At 49.8% G+C, this 24887-nt stretch overlaps 1 protein-coding gene across 1 annotated transcript in view; it reads left to right on the forward strand.

Moving 5' to 3' along the window:
* Positions 1-24887, forward strand: part of LOC144823872 (pre-B-cell leukemia transcription factor 1-like) — a 327009-nt gene that overhangs the window by 237427 nt on the left and 64695 nt on the right. Inside the window, exon 6 of the mRNA XM_078682758.1 lies at positions 9855-10011. Within this exon, the coding sequence (XP_078538884.1) occupies positions 9855-10011 (157 nt within the window). The remainder of the gene's footprint in view (positions 1-9854; positions 10012-24887) is intronic.

A 24887-nucleotide genomic window follows, 5' to 3' on the forward strand; every position in this document is an offset into this window, starting at 1 on the left:
ACCTGCCTAAAAGCGCAGCCGCGCTAGAAACCTTCAGCGGCAGAACTGCAGACCTTGTGGCCCCACGAGTCTTGCAACTTGCTGTCCTTATCAGGAGGAGTTGAGGAGGAGGGAGAGACTGAGTGGGTCTTTCGTGCCACCGCCACGACTACTGAGTCGGCGGGCGGGTCTGCTTTCACAAAGATCAGGTCAGAGGGTGAGGCCTTATACTTCTTTTGGATGCGAGCCGGCACCGCTTTTGCCGATGCTGGAGCCAGGAACACATCATTGACAGGATCCATGATCTTTGGGACCAACGATAATACTGGACGAGACCCCGACTTTTGGTGAAGAGTCTCAAAGATCACTGTCGTGGAGACCTGTGGCACAGACAGCTCGATGTTTAATTTCAGTGCCCCCCTCTGTAGGACATCATGATAGGTGTTGATATCGTCCACCGGGGAAACCCTAGAGACAGGGCTATCAACCAAAGTGGGAGAGTAATCCAGTATGGAAGAGCGGGTAGAGGAGGTAGGAGAAGTAGCTGGTGTTCGAGTCCTGCTTTCGCGAGATCGTCTGGCGGGTACCTCCTGTCTAGGGGAACGATCGCGCCTCCTCTCGTGACACCTCCCTGTGCGTTCTTCTCGTGCAGGGGAACGAGATGCAGCTCGCCTCACAGGCGATCTTTCTCTGCGCCTGGGAGGGCTGCGACTGTCTACTTCCTCGACCAGTCTTTGCAGAGGAGATCTGTGTACTGGGCTAACATTCCTGCAGCCTTCTTGTAGCACCTGAGTCTCGCCAATTGTGCAGAGGCATATTCCATCTGGGAGACAATTGCACACCATCAGTGGGAGGTCTGCGGGCAGGACTTCTAGATCTGCGGGCAGGACTTCTGGATCTTGATCTGGAAGAACCAGAAAAGTGACGGGAGGCTGATTCAGTCACTAGGATCACTGAACCATCCCTGGATCTTCGTTCATGGTGTCTCGACGTCGATCTGGACCGTTCATGGCGCCTCGACGTCGAATGCTCTGAAGGCACATGCCTTGACTCCGAGCGATGATGACCTCTCGACATCGACCGGTGCTGCCCCACCGTCGACGGAGTCCTTTCCTTCGACGCCAACTATCTCTGTGGCGCCGGTGGATCAGGCGATCTCGACGTCGTATGCCTCGACGGCGAACGGCGTGAGGAATGGTCTCTCGACATCGAGCGGCGTTGTGTGGCCGACGACGGAGCTTCCTTTGACTTCGAATGTCTATGTGACGTCGGCGAGGGGTATTGGTCGCCCTCGAAGCCGAACGTCGACGCGACGTCGACGAAGATCTCCTCCTCGACGCCGATCGACACCTGGTTGTCGACGGCGGAGGACTTGGGGCTCTCGACGTCGGTCGCTTAGCCTGCGACGACGGAGGTGAGCCAGCTCTCGATGCCGAACGTCGTGACGACGACAGAGGCGGAGGCTCCTTACCCCTCGACGGCGAACGTCGCCTGGTTGACGTCTGTGGAGTCACACTTCTCGACGCTGGTCGTCGCCTGGTTGACGACGGCGGAGGTGTAACGCCCCTCGACGCCGATCGCCGCCTGGTTGACGACGGCGGAGGGGTCTTATCTCTCGACGCCGATCGTCGCCGAGTTGACGATGGCGGAGGGTCTTGAAATGACGACGACATACCTGCCGTCGACGGTGATAAACGTCGTTTTTTTCGAAGAATGACCCACCGGTTGCTCCTTTCTCAGCGCCGAGCCCGACGCTGAAGCTGCAGGACGAGAAGACTCGCCCTTTGAAGGTTCTCTGGACCTCTTGGACCTCTTCTTGGCTGGGGACTCCCTCTAGAAGACCTATGGGCTTGGCCATAGACTCGAATTCTCTCCCTGTCTTTGAAAGTTCTTGATGACAGGGATTCACAGTGAGGGCAGGTCCTAGGGTCATGTTCTTCAGGTAGGCAAAGGATGCATACCTCATGGCTGTCCGTCTTTGCCTTCTTCTTGCCACAAGAAGGGCACTTGTCAAAAAGGGAAGGCATATCAAGATGAAAATGCCAACCAACAAGAGAAAACCTACTTGACTAGATGAAAAACGTTGAAGTAAGGTTAAAAATGTAGAAAACTGAAAGAATTTTCTGTCAGAAAACAGAAAAAGAGTGGAGCTGTGTAACCAGGATCCTTCCTGAAGGAGCCAGAAAGAACAACTGACACAACTGTCACCCCTGAGGCATGATGGGATACTGGGGGTCATGAGTGCCTTAAAGGCACGGTGTCAGTTTTTTTGTAGCATGCAGCTATAGGTTAGCTTTTCAGTCTTTTTAGACTGTGTGTTTGCAATGCAGCCTGGGAGCTTTCTATGCTTTCAGGATATAATAAGAATTTCTACTGCTTTTTCAGCATTAAAACAGTTTCAAAACAATCTTTGATGTTGTTTTTCATGTTTCTAATGCATATGTTTCATGTATGGTGGAAATTCTTTACAGCATAATCCAGCTCTATTGTGATTTTGGCTGAAATTGCTTGTTTTGATTTTTTTTTATATATATATATATATATATATATATATATATATATATATATATATATATATATATATATATGTATATATATATGTATATATATGTGTGTGTATATATATATGTGTGTGTATATATATGTGTGTGTGTATATGTATATATATGTGTGTGTGTATATATATGTGTGTGTATATATATATGTGTATGTGTGTGTGTATATATATGTGTGTGTATATTTATATATATATAGATATATATATATATCAGTATATATATATATGTGGGGCACATATAATATAGTGTTTCCGGGGTCCCGCGCATGGGCGGGAATATTCTAATGCTTATGACTATTGATGAGGATCCCCTGGAAGAGAATCTGTGTTTTTAGTAAGTTGTTGAGCATGGGATAGCTTTGGGACATTCACCATAAAGATATCGCTTTAAGTCAGTGCAGCAAGGCGAGGGGGTTTCTTTAAGTAAGGTGGAGCTTGGTGAGGAAAATATCAATCTGGATGATTCACAGAAGGGAATTCTCGGGAGGCAAGCTGGTTCAGGGGCACGGGTGTTGACTCGGGCGGGGGTCAGCCACAGCACACGGTTTCTAGCTCTGCTAGGACTGTTGGAGGGAAGCTTCTAAGTATATTGGGTTGGGGATGAGAGTAACAAAGGCAGACTGCCGGAGGAAGAAGTGAGTACATCATGATTTACATGAGCTCGGGCAGTATGTTCCAAGAGGTCATTCTGTTTAGGTTGGGCTTTTCTTGAATTGGGGAGGGCACAGGAAGAAGGGATTCCATCCTGATAGTGTCTTGGCCCCGGGGGTGAGGCGAATACTTGTTGCATGTGTTTTTCATTGCATCACAGTGCTTAATCACTAAGCGCTTTAGGTCATTTACTTCCAGTTGCAGCTGCTTGATTAGGGGGTCGATGGGGCTGAGAGAGGCAGTGGTAGCAGGCTCTACCATATGATCAGTTTGAGTTTGCATGTCTCTAGATGGAAGCTTATCAGAAGAGAAAGACAGGCAGGCTTTTGCTCCAAGTGGTGCAAATCTATTACTGCATAGAGTCAGTGGAACTCCCTAACTGTGCTGGGTCAGCAGTACGTGGTGGATTGGGAACAGAGTCCGAATTAGAGTTGCCACAGTTAGAGGGAGTATTGTCCAAGGGCGTAGCCTGTATGGTTCTTTTCCATTCGAAGAAGTTACGCATTGGGCCATTGGGCGCAGGGTCAAGACTGATTTACATATGGCTGGGTCCAAACTGGAATGGCTTGGTGAGTATAAAAACAATGGATTTAGGCCCAGATCTTTGCACTGGGGTGAATGTATGACATTATTCTCAATCAATCAATCAATCAAGGCATTTATATAGCGCACTACTCACCCAGAGGGTCTCAAGGCGCTGGGGGAGGGAGGTCTGCTACTGCTCGAACAGCCAGGTCTTGAGTTGCTTCCTGAAGGCGAGGTGGTCCTGGGTCAGGCGGAGGTGGGTCAGGGGGAGTTCCATGTCTTGGCGGCGAGGTAGGAGAAGGACCGTCCCCCTGTGGTGGCTCTTCGGATACGGGGGACGGTGGCGAGGGTGTGGCCGGTCGATGGAAGCTGGCGTTTGGGAGCGTAGAAGTTGAGGCGGCTGTTGAGGTATCCTGGGACTTGGTTGTGTAGGGCTTTGTGTGCGTGGGTGAGGAGTCGGAAGGTGATTCTCTTGTTGACCGGGAGCCAGTGCAGGTCTCAGGTGTCCGGAGATGTGGCTGCGGCGGGGGATGTCCAGGATGAGACGTGCTGAGGCGTTCTGGATCCGCTGGAGTTTCTTCTGGAGCTTGGCGGTGGTTCCGGCATAGAGGGAGTTGCCGTAGTCCAGGCGGCTGGTGACGAGGGCCTGGGTGACCGTCTTCCTGGTCTCGGTGGGGATCCACCGGAAGATCTTGCGTAGCATGCGCAGGATGTTGAAGCACGACGAGGAGACGGCGTTGACTTGTCTGGTCATGGAGAGGGAGGAGTCCAGGATGAAGCCTAGGTTGCGTGCGTGGTCTGTTGGTTTGGGTGCGCTGCCTAGGGCGGGGGGCCACCAGGAGTCGTCCCAGGCGGAAGGTAAGGATCCCAGGATGAGGACTTCCGTCTTGTCTGAGTTCAGTTTCAGGCGGCTGTTCTTCATCCATTCGGATACCTCTTTCATCCCTTCGTGAAGGTTGGCTCTGGCGGTGGCGGGGTCGTTGGTGAGGGAGAGAATCAGCTGGGTGTCGTCGGCGTAGGAGATGATGTTGAGGTTGTGCTGGCGTGCGATGTCTGCGAGGGGGCTCATGTAGACGTTGAAGAGGGTTGGACTGAGCGAGGAGCCTTGAGGAACTCCGCAGATGACTTCGGTGGCTTCAGATCTGAACGGGTGGAGGCGGACTCTCTGTGTCCTTCCGGCGAGGAAGGAGATGATCCACTCCAGTGCCTTCTCCTGGATTCCGACGTTGCTGAGTCGCTGCACTAGTGTACGGTGGCAGACCGTGTCGAAGGCCGCGGAGAGGTCTAGGAGGATGAGGGCTGCTGTTTCTCCGTTGTCAAGCAGTGCTCGGATGTCATCGGTGGCTGCGATCAGGGCGGTCTCGGTCCTGTGGTTGGCCCGGAAGCCGGACTGCGAGAGGTCGAGGGATCCGTTCGTCTCGAGGAAGGCGGCCAGCTGCTTGTTGACGGTCTTCTCGATGACTTTAGCAGGGAACGGGAGCAGCGAGATGGGGCGGTAGTTCTTGAGGTCGGTGGGGTCCGCTGATGGTTTCTTTAGTAGAGCGCTGAGTTCGGCGTGCTTCCAGCTCTCCGGGAAGGTAGCGGTGTCGAAGGAGGTGTTGATGATGTCCTGCAGGTGGGGTGCATTCTGTCCATCAATTGTTCCTTTTGTATTTGTCACCCGAGTGGGACGGGTATGCCCAGACATGGGTCCTGTGCCTCCATGCCACTGGAGTCAAGCTAACCTGGCTGATGAGGGCTGAAAGCCCGAAACAGGTCCTAGGATGCTTGTTTCCAGTCCAGGGAGGACTGGGCCTGGCAGTTTGGGCTGGACTGTTACCATTGGGCGCAGGTTCAAGACCGATTTGCATATGGCTGGGTCCAAACTGGAATTGCATGGTTAGCAAAAAACGATGGATTGAGGCCCAGATCGTTGTACTGGAGTAAATATATGACATTGTTCTGCATTCTGTCCATCAAGTGTTCTTTTTGCCGGAGTGAAGGCAGCATTTTAAGCACTTTTCTGGCACGGAACCGTTTGTGGGCAGCCTCCTTGCCACAAGTGATGCTGGGCCCTGGATTACTGCGACCCCCACTGGCTCTGATATCTGTCCCATGCTGCACGAGTCAAGGCAGGATTTTAGCCACCTTCCTGATCCGAAACAAAGTGTGGGGTGGCCTCCTTTCCGCTAGTGATGCTGAGCCCAGGAGTTCTGTGGCCCCCACTAGCTCAGACATCTGTCCGATATGGACTTTCTGAATGACCAAAACATGTTGACACAATGACTTACGTGGTTGAAACATAAAATTTCATCTTGCAGCCCCCCAGAATGGTATTCACCTACTATGGTGTGAAAAATCGCTGATGAAGCCGTCAAGCCAAGAAATGATGTCGGTGAGGCGATTTTTCAAAATCTTAAGATTCCTGTTGGGTAATTATAACTAACAAAGGTATTTTTCTAGCATTGACCTGGCACCTTTTCTGAATATATTGTGACGTTGAAGCTGTGTCCAGGCTGTTCACCTCTTTCTCTCCAATTGTATATATATATATATATATATATTCTTTTGCGACCCTCCCATTCTCCCTTGTGAACAGTGACTTCTTCAAGAAGTCCTTGAGACCCTCACCCTGGCACATTGGTTTTATACCTCACATTGGCTCGGTGCTTCTGGTGCAGAAAAATAGTAATGAAACTGAGGATCGTGCCCTAGGGTAGCGCCTATATAGGCACCGCGCACGTCACTTCCAGCACGGCCATTGACACCACGTGGAGCCATACGGCGCCACCTACTGGTGCTTAAGAGGACTGCTCAACTAACATTTTTGGATCCAGTCTGATTCCTGGGGAATATTCTCAGGTAAGGAATCTGCGGCCAGATAGATTCTCTACAAGATAAGGTGTTGCCGAAGTTAAGTAACTTGTTCTTGAAGTCCAGTAAGTAGTGAACTTGTTATGTAGAACCTGGTGGATGAAATGAGATTTGATTTTCATTATACAAGTATTCTTTGGGAAAACAGTCAGCTATTTGATTCTTTTCTACTGCTTCTTTCGGCAAAGAATAAAAGTTAACTTTGTACAGTTTGGAAATTTTGACATATAGGTTAAACTGTTAGTACAAATTGACAAGCATATACTTTTTAAACATTTCCGTTTCCAGTTAGTGTCATTGGAATCTTTCCTGATATTTAGTAGTTTCAGTATGGTGGTGAATGGAAAGGTACTTATTTGAAAAAATGATTTTAAAAATCACGTATGTAACCCCAAATGATATACCTTGGATTTTAAGTCTCAATTGCCAGGCCTCACTCTGATCACTACCCAGCTGTGAGCTTGTCTGCATTATTCGAAATCCATTGAGACGAATGATGCGTAATCACTGCATTCACTCCCATAGCCTAATTTGGGCACTGCACGTGTGGAACACTCCTCCAAAACATTTCTATAGGAACGGGTCTTAAATGGTGCTGAATGTTAGCACCCATGACTCACTGTTGAATGTAACATTTTTCGTCACATGCTAATGTTACCAGCTGAAACATGCTACTCACCTTAGAAATGCACCCAAACTTCCTCTTCAGTTACATTTGATCCACATTGCATGCAGCCATATAAGGTAGTACCCCCTCCACCAAGTCTCCGTTAAGCACCGGTCTCGGACAGAGCTGTGTACCTGCTCCCCTCAGTCAGTTTTAAGACCTCTGACAACACACACTGTGCACATGGTACTGTGCTTCTTAGAAAGACCCTTTGATGTGTGCTACATCAGATAACTTGTCCTGTTGCATCAAATCAACCATATAAAATAAGATTGTGGAACACCTGAAGCAAATTAATTTATGAAAACAGAAACCTAAATTGATAATAGTCACTTGGTGGCCAGAGCTCAGGTAATTGAGGAATTCTATTCTATGCTATATACAAACATTGCTCAATAACTAGACTAACAGGGACAGGTACATGATTTCCTCTTCTGCCTTCAAATTTCATTGAGACCCTGCCTAGAAAATGTCATGGTTTTTGTAGAGAAATATTAAAATTCAATAAACCATCAGCCTCAGAATAGCCCTGCCTCTGGACTTTTGGGGCAGAGAATGGATCCGACCTCATTTCACAACCCTGTTTTGTATAGAAGCAACTGGTGTGAGAGAATCCTGTGTACAGCTTGCAGCACTGAATAGGATGGTGGCATTGGTTAGAGTGTGGTAAGTGAGATACGTTTGCTAACAAAACAAAAGCACAAAAAGAGGGCGATTTGTATATTTTGAATAGAAGGAAACTAGCCAATGCTGAGACCAGCAGGAGTTGACAAAAATCATGGAAGAAGTTAACACATCCTTGGATTCTATAATGTTTTTGGTTACTGCATTGCTGTATCTTCTGTGGCCATGAGCTGGATAGTGCTTGTATGGTTAGTTACTGGCTGGAGCTACTGTGCATAATTGATAATGTGAGTCATTGCTGATTTGGCACGTATCCTTAATATTCATTGTGTATGTGAGTGCCGGCTCACGGTCCCTGCTTCAGCGATGCTACTGATGTTCCATGAAATGCGTTTGTCACTGTTTTCCTGCCTAACTGCTTACCAGACTAGGCATCCTGCGCTGGTGAGCCGTCCTGTGTAGCCTCTTTTTGGGTGTAAATAAAGAGAAAAAAAATTGGCTTGACATTATCTTGCTTGGTTCTCTGTGACTCAGTGAACCAAATTTCTTTATTGCAACTACCCAGTCTACAGATGTGCATTGCATCGTTTGCATTCACAGACCCACACAAGTTTTACAAGATTCCCGTGGCCAGTTTTTGGAAACTAATTGTGTGGCATGGTAGAATATTTGTCCTGCAACAGTTGACCAGTGCTTAGCAATCTTTTATTTTTTTCATTTTGTGTTGGTGCAGGCGAAGATACTCGCAAAGTTTTTCAAAGTTGGCTGTGGAATCTGCAAAGTAAAGACCAACCATGGATTTCTAACTAGGTGCCCATAATTTAAAAACCTTGTAGCAGCAGTTATTTCAATCAGAATGCCCCTGATGACAAGAATAACCACTGCTCAGAGTTGTTACTGCTTACCCTTTCTTCCTTTTATCCTAATGAGGTGTTTTGGTTTTCAACATAATCAGAAGAGATTGTTTTCTGCCACCACCCAAACTTGTTTTTTCTAGTGATGCAGAGCTTGCTTAATCTGGTTGTGTGCAGGCCTCACATTTTATTTTGAATGAACAAAACCTTTCATATGATCTGTCACCTGTCGTTGACTTTCTTCAGGTAAATAATAGCCAGGGTAGCTCTTAACATAGATTTTGGCAAGTAAGTCCTTTGCGGGCTTTTTACTTAATTCCTTATGTGCTCATCTTGCAGTACCATTTATTGTGACTTTTAGCACATTACCTACAGTTGTGAAGGTGAGCAAGTAGTGCACTATGCTAGGGACAATGAATCTGTGTGATTCTGGAATTACAAGTGTGCGATTCCCCCTCCTTAACACCCACCCTACTGTCCCCACAGGTGTATGTTGTACTTTAATGTAAACTGAAAGAATTGTGTGAGAGTTGGCGATACAAGGCTTGTGAGGGTGAGGGTTATTGTCCTGCTAAGTAGTTAAGTGCCCATGGGTTGCGGGTTCTGTGTTTTAGGTTTAAAGCAACACATTTGAAAACTGTCTGTGACCCTGCCTTGCATTGGCAGGGCTTACTTGCCACTTGTGGAGGAACTAGAACAAAGAGTTCCATTGTAGTCAATTAGTGGTGTAACAGATCGTCCTCTGTTCATCTGTTGGGTGGAGATTTCCTAGGGCTTGGACACATGCTCTTCTCAATCTGTTGCTCCCTTTTGGTGGCTCAGAGACTTTAATTCAATTGGTGTAGTCGTTCAGTAGGTGTTTAGGCCCCCCAGGAAAGCTGATCATAAACTATCTTCCCTCTCCCCCAATGTCAGCAACATGTTTACTTCCAAAACGTTGGTAGGTACCTAGTTTCACAGAGCAGTTTTTCTGTAAGCCTGCAATAATTTACCTGGTTCTACGTCCACCAGAATACTGCAGGGATTAGCACTAGGCCTTGCTTAGGAATGCCTTTCTATAGACCTTCATAATTATGTATTGTAACCAACATTTGAGAATGTCCAGTTTGTGAAATATTAAACCGTTAGGCCGTTACTTTTGCAGGTGTCTAACTGGTTTGGCAACAAGAGAATCCGGTATAAGAAAAATATGGGCAAATTCCAGGAAGAAGCTAACATCTATGCGGCCAAAACTGCAGTAGACGCCACAAATGCAGTGTCGCAGGGAAAGCTAGGAAGCTCCCCATCTACACCAAATTCCAGTAAGCAGGGTTTAAGATTGTTTAGTCTCTTCTGTTTAGGAAGTAGAATTAAATGCTACTCCTGGGCACTAATTGTGGCTTCGGTGAATGTTTATCATGTTTTATCTTGTACTTTTGGTGATGAGGGATCATCATCCGAATTGCCTTCAATGTTTAACCTTAGGCAGAGTTAATATAGATTTCTAGAGTTTTTCATCTTCGCCTATGTTTTCAAATAAACATTCTGCTATAATCTACCAACCGTAAATAAAGCATGTCTCATCTGATTGTGTTATCCATCACACCCAAAAAGTTGTTAGGTACCCCATATTTTATGCAGTGCATTTTTTTCCTTCTAGTTGAAGCTTGAATTGGTAGCTCCTGTGAATCAGTGCCTTGTGTTTTAAGCACTGTAATAGAGCGAACCACATGCATTTTTCCTCTGAACAAAGCCTCATGATTTGATGATGTGCAGGTAGGAGATTTGACTCCTGGAGTTATTGGCTGTTAAAGCTCAAGAAACATGTTGGAAAAAGGGTGTTTCTGGATCCCAGTTCAGTTACTGCAGCAGAGGGCTTCAGCATTGGTCTTGCAGGTCTGGTTCCATACTACACTTTTCAGATGATAACGTCCTGATCTGCTGAAATTAAGTTGGTCTTCACATGACATACCAGATTAAAATGAAAAAAGCAATATATTTTCATTAATGTCAATATTTATTTTTAACGAGAATACAGAACCCTTTCTGTTTCTAACCTGCAGCTAAAGTTCTTCATGGCATAAGTTAGAATTGTATTATTTTGAACAAAGCTAGAACTAACTTCCATCCACAGTTTCCCCAGACATGTTAACCACTGTCTTACTTTCACGCCTTCAAACTGTTTCATAATTTCATTATCAGTCCCACCCTTCAGACATAAGTAATTATTTTAGTACTACATCAGTATCCATAGACTTGTATTTACTATCTGCATTTGTAGAACTTGTCTTTATCGTTTCTATCCAGAGAACCACCCCCTGCTGTCTCCTTCATAGAACCTGACTCTACCATGTACATCGAGAGAACCCATTTGCTACTCTTTCTTGACCTCCAAAGATGCTTCTTAGACTACGTTAATTCAGTCTTTATTGTAACAGAGCTTCTAGTTCGTAGTATATACCTGCTTGGCTACCCAGCTTCCTGCCCTTTAGGAGGCTCTTATACAAGAAACCGGTACAGTGGCCATGATCTGCATCTTACTAGTCCCTTGCCTTCCTATTGTTAGACGCATGTTCCCCTTCACTCCAATACTTTCTGCAATTGCCAAGCTGACGTTTCAGTGTTTTGGATTGAGAGGCAGTCTTCAATGAAAAGCACCTTTGAGAAAAAGGCATGCATGGTTTCAAAACTGTTGGATGAACTGATTTGTCTAGGAATATTGCAAGATGTTTGTGATATTTGTCTAGTCCTGATTGGAAACTTTAATCCCAGGAAAATTAATTTGTAGCATAAGTGACACAGGCCCACTGTTATGGTTACAGTTAACAGCCCTTCAGAGCTTCATTAAGGTAAATGTCTGTCTTGCGTCTCTTATGTCTCACGCCAGTTTAACATCACAGAATGAATGACATTTTTTTCTTCAATAATTTATGATTAAAGACCATGCACTGCTGTTTTGTGCTCATGCCTCTAAGCCATGCCCACTCAGACACAACCGTACGCAACTAAACATTCATCTCTATCGGCTAATTGTGTTTACTTGATTCTGCTTTATGTTCTTTATCAGCATTCGCTCCGTTGGTTTTCATTCAGTTCACACCCCTGACGTTTGCGGATAGTGTCTTTTTGCCTTTTCTATATTTCTCTGAATGTCACCCTCTTTCTGAGACCTACAAATTATCTTTACCACCATCATGTAGCCCAAAACTATGCTTAATTTGAGTCCGAGGCTGTTTCCTTCAGCCATTGTACGCAAAAACAATCCTGCTTGACTAAGAAATTGTTTCATCGGATGGTGCTTATTTTGTGCTGCAGTTGCACTCCAATTTCTTTGCATGTGCCTCCAAAAGATGCATCACATTAAAAGATCTGTTACCACTAAAAATGTTTGACTTCATCAGATGCTACAGAACACACGTTAATCGCTGCATGGACAGATTAAATTAACCTATGTTTCTATTGTTGGTTCTGGAGTCACTTATACACTGCAAACCAGGAAATGCTGATTGGGTGAGCTGGCTTCCAGTTTCCACTGGTGTTGTAACATCTAAAATGAAGGCTGGCTGCATCAGAGCTAATTTGCCTTGGGCATATCCTGAAGAAATCCTACATGATCATGGTATTCTGCCTTTCCTACACTGTGTCAGGAGTGGACAAAACGTATCAGTTTCTACAAACTAAGTGGATGATATTCTAAAATTGGAAAAAAAACCTTAGACCTGGGCCAATCTGCACTCTTTAAATGCCTATACGTAGTAGACAGCTTGAAACTTAACCCATCAAAAACTGTTGATTATGAGAAACAAATTCCCACCACAGCCGGACCAAAGGAGATGGAATTTACTTCTTCACTTCCAGGGGTCACCATTAAAATCATGGCCATTAAATAGCTTTGCCACTACTTGGAATTCGTGAAAAAATATATATGTACTAAAAAAAAGTTTTAATTAGAAAAGCCTTTTTTCTTTTCTATTTTATTTTTTACAGATGATAGCCTTTTGACAGACTTCCTTTAAGCTTAATTGTCTTGCGTTAACTTGTTTACTTGAGGAAAAAAGCCTATTTCATTTTAAATGTGTAGCTGCTTTTACAAAAGTGACAAGAAAAATTATTTCACAAATCCTTTTTAAAATGAATAAAGGAGGACATATGCCAGGTACATACTGGCATATTGTTATTCAGTTGAATAACAATCTACTACTTCAGTGCTCAGTATCAAGACCATCTCGGACAGAAATGCCAAGAACTGTTCAAGATGCTAACTTGGTGTTGTGGGCTCAAAATAAATGGGGAGGTTATCAATGTTAACCTGTTGCAATCAGATGTTTGCAAAGTACCGGACTTGCCATGTGCATTTAGGCAACAAGGAATGGCCTAAGTTAAGCCAAAGAGGAGGTGAGTCCATAATGGAATGAAGGTGCCTAGGCACTATTCCAGAACAACATGTGCATTTTAGTCCTGCCCATGCAGATGGTTTGATGCAATGTCCTACTTTCGGAGGGCTTATTACTTGCATGAAAGTAGACTGATCATGCCATGCCTTGAACTAAATTCACAGTGAATTTGAATGACCGAAAAGGTTTAGTGACTTGCTGAGAGTGATACACATCATAAAACGAAACCAGTAAAAACTTATGAAAACTGTTTTAACACATTTAATTTCATATTGCAAGATTGCTGTTTGGTGCATAGATTTAAGATCTGAATAGCTTTCTTTGGGCATGACCTAGGGCGTTTTTGAATCTGGGCAAGGCACTTTATACGAAGCAACTGAAAGGTTTTGGATGAGGATTGCATTATGGACAAGACATTTAGATGACCATCACTGCGTATTTGATGAGAATGAAAGAGTTTTGCTTCTTGAAAGTAGAGTTACTTCCCGTTATGTACATCTGTATATACATACACTGCTAAATGTGAATCACCAAAAAGACTTGAGAATGAAAATGGCACTACTATTTAAAAAAAGATTCCACCATATTGAGACAAAGGAAAAATATTATTCCTAGTAATGCTCACATTCATGCAACTTTCTTAGGGCTTGGTACCAGTTTTTGACTTGAAGGTAAAATATACGCAAGCACCCTTGTTGTGAAAGACTGTTGTTTCTGCTTTGGTATTGCTTACTGCTCTTATGTATATCATCTCTCACCACAACACTTAAGCATTCATTGCATACAAAAATATTCCAAATGAAAAGATCAAAGTTTACCAGAAGGAAAATCTAGCTGTGACTTTAATGTTGGGTCACAAGGGACAAACATACCTGTGAGCAGTCCCTCACATTTAAGCCATGAGCAGGAGCTTTAGTATACGAAAGATCTGAAAGAGACACGTTAGTATTAGATTCCTTACCTTAGAATATCCCCAGGCGTCAGACTGGATCCGGAAATTTTTGCGTAGCAGTACCCTTGCGCTCGGTAGGCGTCGTCTGCGGCTCCGCGTCCGTCGTCGGCGTCGTGGGTGCCGTGATGACGTCGTCGGAGTACTTAGACGCCGCCTCCGCGTGCTGACGTCAGTTCTTCTTTTTTCCGCGCCAGCAAGCGCAGATCTGGAAAAAGCAGTAACCCTAGTCATTTTTTGACTAACTTTTTTGATCACTTTTGATTGCTCTCGAAGTCTATCGACTCCGACGGTGCCGTAGGGATGCCCGGATTTAAGCACTGCGATGATTGCGACCGCCTGATGTCGGTCACGGATCCTCACCGCGTGTGTTTATCTTGTCTCGGCGTCGACCACGACGACAAGGCCTGCTCCGACTGCCGGGCCCTCTCTTCGAAGGCCAGACGGGAGCGGTCCCGCAGGCGGCTCGAACTCCGGCAGTCGGTCCCGCGCCGCGAGAGGTCCCGATCCCATGGGAGGTCGAGGGACAGGTCGCGGGCTCGGAGCCACCACAGTTCCGAGGGTAGGCCGCACTCCTCCGGGTCGAAGTCGTCGTCAGGTAAGCGGCACAAGAAGTCCAAGCGGCATCATCGCTCCTCGGACTCCCCCCGACGCTCGCGCGATGAAGCCGGGGGTTCGGGTGACACCACCCACGTGGCTCCGACTGAGTCGCAGGCGCCACGTCCAGCCCCATACCCTACGGTCCCTGGGCTCAACGCGACGCCGGAGGAGATCGAGCGCTTCCTCATGGCCATGAGGAAACTCTCTCCTCCGACGGGCTCCGCGGCGCCTTCGGGCCCAGCGGACCCGTCTGGGACCCCTAGCGGGTCGGGTTCTGCCCCGACGCCGTCGGGTGCTTCGGCGCCACCGACGCCTTCGGGCCCGGCGCCGCAGGTTATCGTTATCCCGACGCCGCCGGCGCCTTCGGGCCCGGCGCCGAGGGGTTCAGTTGTTCCAGCGCCGCCGGCGCCTTCGGGCCCGGCGCCGCAGGACGCCGCTGGACCTCCTTCGGGATCTGGTTCGTCGCCGGTGGACCTTACGACCTCCCCGGCGTCGGACCCTCAGGTGTCGCCTCCGGCGCCTTCCTCGGGCGGCACCGTCCCCGGTTCCACCTTCGTTCCTGTTCCGGCGCCGGGACGGCCCCGATGGGCGCCGCTCCAGACGTCGTTTGGGGAGTTTCACTTCTATGAACAGGCCCCATTAGCTGAGAACCCTGAGTTTCAGGAGATGGGTGATGAAGAGGACTGGGAGGGGTCTGAGGACCCTCTGACCAGGGAGTGTCAGTCTCATGAGGACTGGACAGGAGACCTTGGGGAGGCCAGTGGCCTGGACACCTCTCCAGATACTGGTTTTGTCTCCCCTCCTACCGTGGCTTCGGAGGAGGGGGCAACATATAGTGTGGTGCTGATGAGGGCTGCCAAGGCCTTGGGCCTTGAGCTCCCCGTCGCGGCCGTGAGGACTAACCTCCTCACTGAGGTCCTTAAACCGCAGTCAAGCTCGGCCGAGCCTCTGCCGCCCCTTAAAGAGGCCTTGACCGACGTTCTTCTGGGCACTTGGTCCAAGCCCGCTACGGGTTCGCCCGTAGATAGGAACGTGGCCAGACGCCACCGCCCAGCCCCGGGCGACCCATGTGTTCGAGGCATGTGGGCTGCTAAATTCATATCTTAGCATTAGATCGCCGCCTAGTGTTGGGTCCGGATGATCGCACATTGTTGTCCTGGAAGAGTCTTCGAAGTATCCTGAGATAGGTGGCTCCTCCCCTGGACTACAGTGCGCATGGGCATCGGCTCCATCCCCAGATTGTTTTTTTCCGCCATTGGGTTCGGATGTGGTCCCGACTTCTCTTTGTCGGAACCGAGAAAAACTAACTTTTTCAGGCCAAAAGGCCTTGTATTTTCTAGCGTCGGTATTGTTCGCGCACGGTCTCAGGTTCTTCCAACTCTTGAAGTCGGATTCAACGGAGTCTACACTCTTCGAACATCGAGGCCTTCTCATCGCGACACGACTACAACTTTACAGCATGGAGCGGAGTCCGTTTAAGTACTGTCCGCTCTGTGGGTCCAAGTACCCACATATAGACCTCCACCCGGTCTGTAACAAATGCCTTTCACCGGACCATGACGACGACAAGTGTAAGGCTTGCGCTCAATTCAGGTCGAAAAAGACTCTCAAGCTTCGGCGCGCGGTGCGCCTGGAGGCCAGACAAGCGGCCCCCGATCCAGAAAACATCTTCGGCGACCAGGAAGAAGATGAACAGGGTCATCTTCTCCAAATCTCCCCACCCGAAACGGAGGTCGAGGCGGATCCGGAGGACGACGACGGAGTCGCGGGTCAAGACCTTCAATACGTCGACGAGGTAGGGGACGTCGAAGAGATTTATGGGGCCGCGGCAGATAGCTCTGGAGACGAGCTATGCCCCGAAGGTTTCGAAGATCAAGATCGGGTCACGGGATCGCCAAGTGGCCTTACCCAAGACCCAGTGCCGCAAGCCACGGCCCCGCCATCAGGCCCGGCCACGGACGTACTTGCTGGGCAAGCCGGATCGAAACCGAAACCTGCGGTGTCGACGACACCTAAAATGGCCGACCCGAAAACGAAACCGAAACTTATGGACTCGAGCGTCCCTAAAATGGCGGCCGGCCCACAAAAACATACTGCACCCGCTGCCGCATCGGCTCCGTCGGGCTCCGGTCCGCAGAAGCCGAAGAAGTCGATCGATTCCGCTGGAACGAAATCGGCGCAGGAGGAGGGATCCTCTAAAAAGGGTGGTCGGCACGGAACAACCGCTGCAACACCGTCCAAGCACGCCAAGGCCAGCAGCGTAGTGGATACGGAACCGACTCAAGCGCACGGATCAACTGCTGGCACGTCTGCGCATCGGTCCAAGGACTCTGGGTCGGCGTCGACGGCATCGGCGCCCAAACCTCAGAAGGGCCACCATCACGTCGGATCCGAGGGGAAGGTCAAGACGTCCTCGTCAGCGCCAAAAGCCACTGTGGATGAAGCGTCTCCCATCGCCGCTTCGCTGCAGAGAATCAGGGAAAAGGCCGCTGCTACGTCGGCTCCGTTACCGTCGCCTCAGACGCCGAAGGATGCTCCGGCCAAGCCTAAAAGCAAGCTTCTCTTCCTTCTGCCGCCGAAAGAGGCTCCGAAGGCTTTTTCTACAAAATCGACGCCAAAGAAGGCGGATTCTTCTACTGCAGGGGTACCTTCAAGTCGAGAACTCGGATCAGAGGACGATTCTGAGCACTTCATCGACGCCAACACAGGCAAATTGACAATATACAAAAGAAGGATCACATCAGAGCCTCTAGACTCCTATGTTATCCCACTAAAGAAGAAAAATGTTCCTCTGGACGCTTCTAACCTCATAGAGCCTATCCAGCCTCCTCCAAGAAGAAGCCCTACTCCCTCACCAGACCATTCTGATGGTGAGGGTTACAATGAGGAGGACCAATACACCTTCCCAGTAAATGAACCAGATGCACACACAGATGCATATGATGACATTGGTGACCAAGGCACCCAAGGTGTGGGGCAAGACCCACAGCCTTTCAGTGCACGTGCATCCCCAACAGAGGATTCTGCAGGTTTTCATGCACTCATCGAGAGGGCAGCTGCTAATCATGATGTAGACATGCATGCTGACCCGGTAGAAGAGGACTTTCTCTTTGACACTTTTTCAGTCTCTGAAAGAACTGTGAAAACGCTGCCTATGCTCAAGGGAGTCCTCAAGCATGCAGCTGACATCTTTAAAGAACCTACCAGGGCGAGAGTGGTCAATCCACGTATCGAAAAGAAGTACAGGCCAGCACCTGCAGACCCTGCATACATTCGGGGACAGTTGCCTCTGGACTCTCTTGTGGTCGCAAATGCCAGAAAACGGGCCAACTCCCAGACAACGGGTGAAGCTCCTCCCCCTGACAAGGAGTCCAAAGTGCTGGAGGCAGGGGGCAAGAGAGTGGCGGCACAGGCTGCCAACTTTTGGCGTATTTCAAATACACAAGCACTCTTAGCACGTTACGATAGGGCGCATTACGACACCCTTGAGCAAATAGTACAACACCTGCCTCCACAGTTTCAAGAGGGCACCAAACTGCTTATAGAGGAAGGTAAACTGATCTCCAACGCAGCCATCAAGTGTGCACTTGACGCCGCAGACACAGCAACTAGGGCTATCAACACTAGCGTCATGCTGAGACGACAAGCTTGGCTCCGCATATCTGGGTTTAAACCCGATATTCAGACAACAATACTTAATCAGCCAGTCAATCCTGATAGACTGTTTGGTCCAGATGTTGACACCAACCTCGAAAAGATAAAGAAGGACACAGAAACTGCTAAGTCCATGGGGGCCCTGCAGTCACAACAGTTTCGTGGCAATAATTTTCGTCGCTCAGGTGCACGTGGAGTCACCAGAGGACAAATGGGTCAACAATCTCAATTCTCAAGGGGAGGAGCACAATCCTCGTTCGCGAAACAGAACAAGGGAGGTTACAGAAATAACAGCAACAGAGGGCGCGGCAGAGGAAACAACAACTCCCGCTCCTCTACCCCTAGCAAACAGTGACTCTCTGTCACTGCCCCCCGACCACTTAACACCTGTCGGGGGGAGACTGCAGCAGTTCCTGCCCGTCTGGAGAAACATCACCACAGACAGGTGGGTGCGGCAGCTAATCCAGTATGGTTATTGCCTGGAGTTGAAATCCACTCCACCCAACATCCCACCAAGGCAAAGGCCTATGTCCGCAGAGCACTTGCACTTATTGCAGCAAGAAGTAGTGGCAATGCTGCAAAAAGGCGCAATCGAGCTCGTGCCAGTGGGAGAGGAAGGCACGGGGGTATACTCCCTTTACTTCCTTATTCCAAAGAAGGACGGATCTCTCAGACCCATTCTAGATCTACGTCCCCTCAACCACTACATACTATCAGAACATTTCCACATGCTTACACTGCAACAGATTCTTCCCTTGTTAAACCAAGGGGACTTCTTAGCAACCTTAGATCTCAAGGATGCTTATTTCCACATTCCACTACACCCGTCCCACAGGAAATACCTCAGGTTCACTATCCAAGGCAAGCATTACCAGTTCAAGGTCCTACCCTTCGGAGTCACCACAGCCCCAAGGGTGTTTACCAAGTGCCTGGCGACAGTAGCAGCGCACCTCAGGAGGCAGAACATCCATGTCTACCCCTACCTGGACGACTGGCTCGTTCAAGCCAAGTCGGAACGACAGTGCGCCGCGGACATGTCGACCACCATTCACCTCCTTCACAATCTAGGTTTCTCGTTGAACTACCCAAAGTCGCATCTTCAGCCGGCACATGTCCGGCAGTTTCTAGGTGCGACTATCAATACCCTGACGGCCATGGCTCAACCAAACCAAGCCAGGATAGACAACATGCAGTCTCTAATCCAAAAGTTCAGACCACAACACTCGCTTCCAGCGAGAGTGTTCATGCAGTTGATAGGCATGATGGCCTCCTGCATCTTCATAGTCCCTCACGCACGGTTACATATGCGCCCGCTCCAGGAGTGCTTAGCAAATCAGTGGACACAGGCTCAGGGACAATTGACAGACCTAGTGTTGGTTACCAGTCGGGCATACGACTCTCTGCATTGGTGGACTCCACACAACCTTTGCAAGGGCCGACTGTTCCAGGAGCCAGTGCCACAGATTATCCTGACAACGGACGCGTCTCTCCAGGGATGGGGAGCTCATCTGCTCACTTACACAGTGCATGGACTATGGACGACGCAACAACAGAGGATGCACATCAATTATCTGGAACTGATGGCAATCTTCATGGCGATCAAGTCCTTCATTGTACATCTGTGCAACAAGGTAGTGTTAGTCCGGACGGACAACATGACCGCGATGTACTACATTCAAAAGCAGGGAGGCACCCACTCGCCACAGCTGTCTCATCTGGCTCAGAGCATGTGGAAGTGGGCCATTCAGAGGAACATTTTCCTCATGGCAGAACACCTCCCGGGAAAGGACAATCAGATGGCGGATCTGCTCAGCAGATACAGCCATCAAATGCACGAGTGGGAGTTACACCCATCTGTACTCCACCCGTACTTCCAGCAGTGGGGTCATCCGGAGATAGACCTGTTTGCCACAAAAGAAAACGCAAAATGCCAACACTTTGCCGCCAGGTTCCCTCACCCACAGTCGCAGGGGAATGCGATATGGATGAACTGGTCAGGCAAATTTGCGTACGCTTTTCCGCCAGCCCCTCTGATACCGCTGGTGGCAAGAAAGCTAAGGCAGCACGCGATGACTCTCATCCTAGTTGCTCCAACGTGGGCGCGCCAAGCATGGTACACCACGTTCCTCGAACTCTCAGTGGTGCCGCATCAAAGACTGCGCCTCACGCCCAGACTTTTGACGCAGAACCATGGAGAAATTCAGCATCCAGATCCGCAACAGCTCAACCTGGCGATCTGGCTCCTGAAGTCCTAGAGTTTGGATACCTTAACCTACCTCCGGAATGCATGGACATCATCAAGGAGGCAAGGAAGCCAACTACCAGAGCATGCTATGCTGCGAAATGGAGGCGTTTTGTCATTTACTGTACAGCCAATGACATCAACCCGCTAGATGCATCTATCCCTAACATCATTTGCTATCTGTTGCATCTTTACAAGTGCAATCTAGCGTACACTTCCATTCGGATACATCTATCCGCCATAGCGGCTTATCTTCAGAACAGGCAGCATCTCTCTGTCTTCAGAGTGCCTGCCATTAAAGCTTTCCTTGAAGGTCTGAAATGAGTCATTCCCCCAAGAACACCACCAGCTCCGGTGTGGAACCTCAATGTGGTCCTCACCAGACTGATGGGACCACCTTTTGAGCCACTGCACTCGTGTGAACTCCAGTTCCTAACGTGGAAAGTAGCTTTCCTAATAGCTATTACGTCACTAAGGCGTGTTAGTGAGCTACAAGCGCTCACAATCCAAGAGCCTTTCATTCAGATTCATCCAAATAGGGTAGTGCTACGCACTAACCCCAAATTCCTTCCGAAGGTGGTGTCACAGTTTCATCTCAACCAAACTATTGACTTGCCGGCATTCTTTCAAAACCCACAAACGGTGGCGGAAAGGATGCTCCATACCTTAGATGTACGGAGGGCGTTGATGTACTACATAGACAGGACACAACCCTTTAGAAAGACAAAACAACTTTTTGTTGCCTTCGCACCACAACACAAAGGCAACCCTATTTCCAAAAGCAGGAATAGCCAGGTGGATTGTTAAGTGCATCCAAATATGTTATCAAAAGGCCAAACGCACTCTAACGATACCCCCAAGGGCGCACTCCACACGCAAATTGGGGGCATCCATGGCTTTCCTAGGGAACATTCCTTTAGAGGACATTTGCAGAGCAGCCACGTGGGTTACACCACATACCTTTACAAAACACTACTGTGTTGATGTGCATTCCAAGCAGCAAGCTGCTGTAGGACAGGCTGTTCTCAAGACTCTCTTTCAGGTTTCTGCAGCTGGCACGGGCAACCGCCGCTGATGGAGGGACTGCTATGTATTCTATGCTAAGATATGAATTTAGTAGCCCACATGCCTCGAACTGAATATGCTACTTACCAGTATGCATCTGTTCTTGGCATGTAGGGCTGCTAACATTCATATCGCCCACCCTCCTCCCCGGTGCCTGTCGCAGCTGCAGATATACTATTGTATTCAGTCATTAGCATGGACATCCTTTACACTTTTCACTCCATCTTCTGCCACAATGGCGAAAAACAATCTGGGGATGGAGCCGATGCCCATGCGCACTGTAGTCCAGGGGAGGAGCCACCTATCTCAGGATACTTCGAAGACTCTTCCAGGACAACAATGTGCGATCATCCGGACCCAACACTAGGCGGCGATCTAATGCTAAGATATGAATGTTAGCAGCCCTACATGCCAAGAACAGATGCATACTGGTAAGTAGCATATTCATTCCTGTCATCCCACCCTACCCCCGAGAGCCTGGTCATCCAGGCCTCCAATTCCCAGACCGCATTCCCGTCGGCCCCGCCGGACAGGGAATCCAAGAGGTATGACCAGTATGGGAAGAAGATCTTCTCATCCCTTAGTCTAGGCCTGCGGTCTTCCAACACCGCCTGCCTCTTGGGACGTTACACCCACTCTGTGTGGGATAAGGTCGCGGAAGTGCTGCCAGAGTGTCAGTTGGAGGTACGGGCCAAACTCGGCCAAGCCCTTGTGGAGGGCCGGGATGCAGCCAAGTATTCCATCAGATGTGGGCTGGATACCACCGACTCGCTAGGTAGAGCGATGGCAATGACAGTGGCGGTCAGACGCCACGCCTGGCTGAGGTCCGCCAACTTCTCGGCAGATGTCCAGAACACACTCATGGACATGCAGTTCGATGGCCGTCGCCTCTTTGGCGACAAGGCAGACCATGCGCTTGAGCGCTTTAAGGACTCCAGGGCCACGGCCAAGTCCTTGTGCCTCTCGGGCCAGCGCCAGCAATCGGCTGCCTTTCACTCCTTTCGTGGCCACGGAAGGGGTGCGCCCACACGCGCCGCCAGCCACGCTCCGCAGGGCAATACCCAACGCGGTGGCGCCCGTGGGAACCGCCGTCCGGGCGGTCGGGGGCAGCGGCGAGGTCAGTCCACAACCTCTTCCGCAGCATCCGCCTCAAAAAAAGGGTTCGCCATCACCACCTCCACTGGCGCACTGTCACATCGGACAGGTGGGTGCTGCAAATCGTCCGAAGGGGCTACTCCCTCCCCTTCGAGACGACTCCTCCAGCCATGCCACCGCAGAACCACCGTGTATCGGGGGATCATTTGCGACTTCTGCAGGAGGAAGTTACGGCCCTCTTGGCCAAGGGGGCCATCGAGCGCGTTCCTGGGCCAGAAGTAGGATGTGGTTGCTACTCCCACTACTTTCTGGTACCCAAGAAGGGCAAAGGGGGCCTACGCCCTATCTTGGACCTAAGGAGCGTCAACGGCTTCCTCCGGAAGGAGAAGTTCAAGATGCTGACACTGGCTCAGGTCCTGGCTGCCCTGGACCCAGGAGACCGGATGGTAGCGTTGGACTTGCAGGACGCTTACTTTCATATCCCCGTCCTGCCTGCCCACCGGCGCTACCTGCGGTTCATGGTTGGCCACGAGCACTTTCAGTTTACCGCGCTCCCCTTCGGTCTTACCAGCGCCCCACGGGTGTTCACAAAGGTGATGGCGGTGGTCGCAGCTCATCTGCGCAGGTTAGGGGTTTCAGTCTTCCCCTACCTCGACGACTGGTTGTTGAAGGCAGGCTCGCCCCAGACAGTGGTCAGCCACCTCCAGACAACGGCAGACCTCCTGCACCAGCTGGGGTTCTCCATCAATGTGCCGAAGTCACACCTGTGCCCCTCTCAGAAGCTCCTCTTCATCGGAGCGGTTCTGGACTCGGCGCAGTTTCGGGTTTATCCGCCCGAACAGCGGATCCGGGATATTCAGGCTCTGATTCCCATCTTTCAGCTGTTATCCCGGGTTTCCGTCAGGTTGACGCTGCGGCTTCTGGGGCTGATGGCCTCCTGCATCCTAGTGGTGCATCACGCAAGGTGGCGGATGCGGGCTCTGCAGTGGGACCTGAAGTTTCAGTGGGCCCAGCATCAGGGCAACCTATCCGACCACGTCCTGATCTCGGAGGGCACTGCAAGACAGCTGCAGTGGTGGCTTACGGACCGCGATTGGGTCAGCGGCAGATCCCTCTCCCTCCCCCAACCGGAGCACGTAGTTGTGACGGACGCGTCCCTCCAGGGCTGGGGTGGCCACATGGGAGAGGCGGAGATCAGAGGCCTCTGGTCTCCGGCGGAGACCCGGCTCCACATCAACCTGTTGGAGCTCAGGGCGATTCGTCTGGCACTGAAGGCATTCCTCCTCTCTGTCCGGGGGAGTGTAGTGCAAGTGTTCACGGACAACACCACCGCCATGTGGTACTGCAACAAACAAGGCGGGGTGGGGTCGTGGATCCTTTGTCAAGAGGCTCTTCGCCTTTGGCAATGGCTGGAACGCCAGGGCGTGACCCTGGTGGCTCAACACCTGGCAGGTTCTCTGAACGCCAGGGCGGACGAGCTCAGCCGTCGGTGCATGATGGATCACGAATGGCGTCTGAACTCGGCCGTGGCGCAAGGCCTCTTTCAGCGATGGGGAGAGCCTTGGTTAGATCTATTCGCCACCGAAGAGAACGCGCAATGTCATCAGTTCTGCGCGTTGGAATTTCCAAGGCGGCACTCGCTCGGAGACGCTTTTCGTCGCGAGTGGAGTTGCGGTCTGTTGTACGCCTTTCCGCCTATACCACTTCTGCCCAGAGTGCTGAAGAAGATCAAGCGCGACCGGGCCCAAGTCATCCTTGTGGCTCCGGACTGGGCGAGAAGGTACTGGTATCCAGAGCTACTCAGTATGTCAGTCGATCCCCCGGTTCGTCTGCCTCTTCAGGAGGACCTTCTATCGCAGCAGCAGGGGACGGTCCTCCACCCGAACCTGTCCAGTCTCCACCTCCATGCTTGGAGATTGAGCGGCGACAGTTGAGGCCATTTGACTTGCCTCCTGAAGTTTGTGACATCATTCTGGCGGCCAGGCGGCCCTCCACAAAGTCGGTATACGCCTGCAGGTGGAACAGATTTGTGGCATGGTGCACAGCAAAGGCTGTGGATCCCCTCAATGCCCCTCTTTCTGAGGCCCTTCTCTTCCTTCTTTCTCTTGCCCAGCAGGGCTCTCCTCTGGGCACTATCAAGGGCTACCTTTCTGCCCTTTCAGCCTTTCTCAGGCTGCCTGATCATCCTTCTTTGTTCAA

Source organism: Lissotriton helveticus, chromosome 1_1, assembly GCF_964261635.1.
Source record: "Lissotriton helveticus chromosome 1_1, aLisHel1.1, whole genome shotgun sequence".
Taxonomy (NCBI): Eukaryota; Metazoa; Chordata; class Amphibia; order Caudata; family Salamandridae; genus Lissotriton; species Lissotriton helveticus.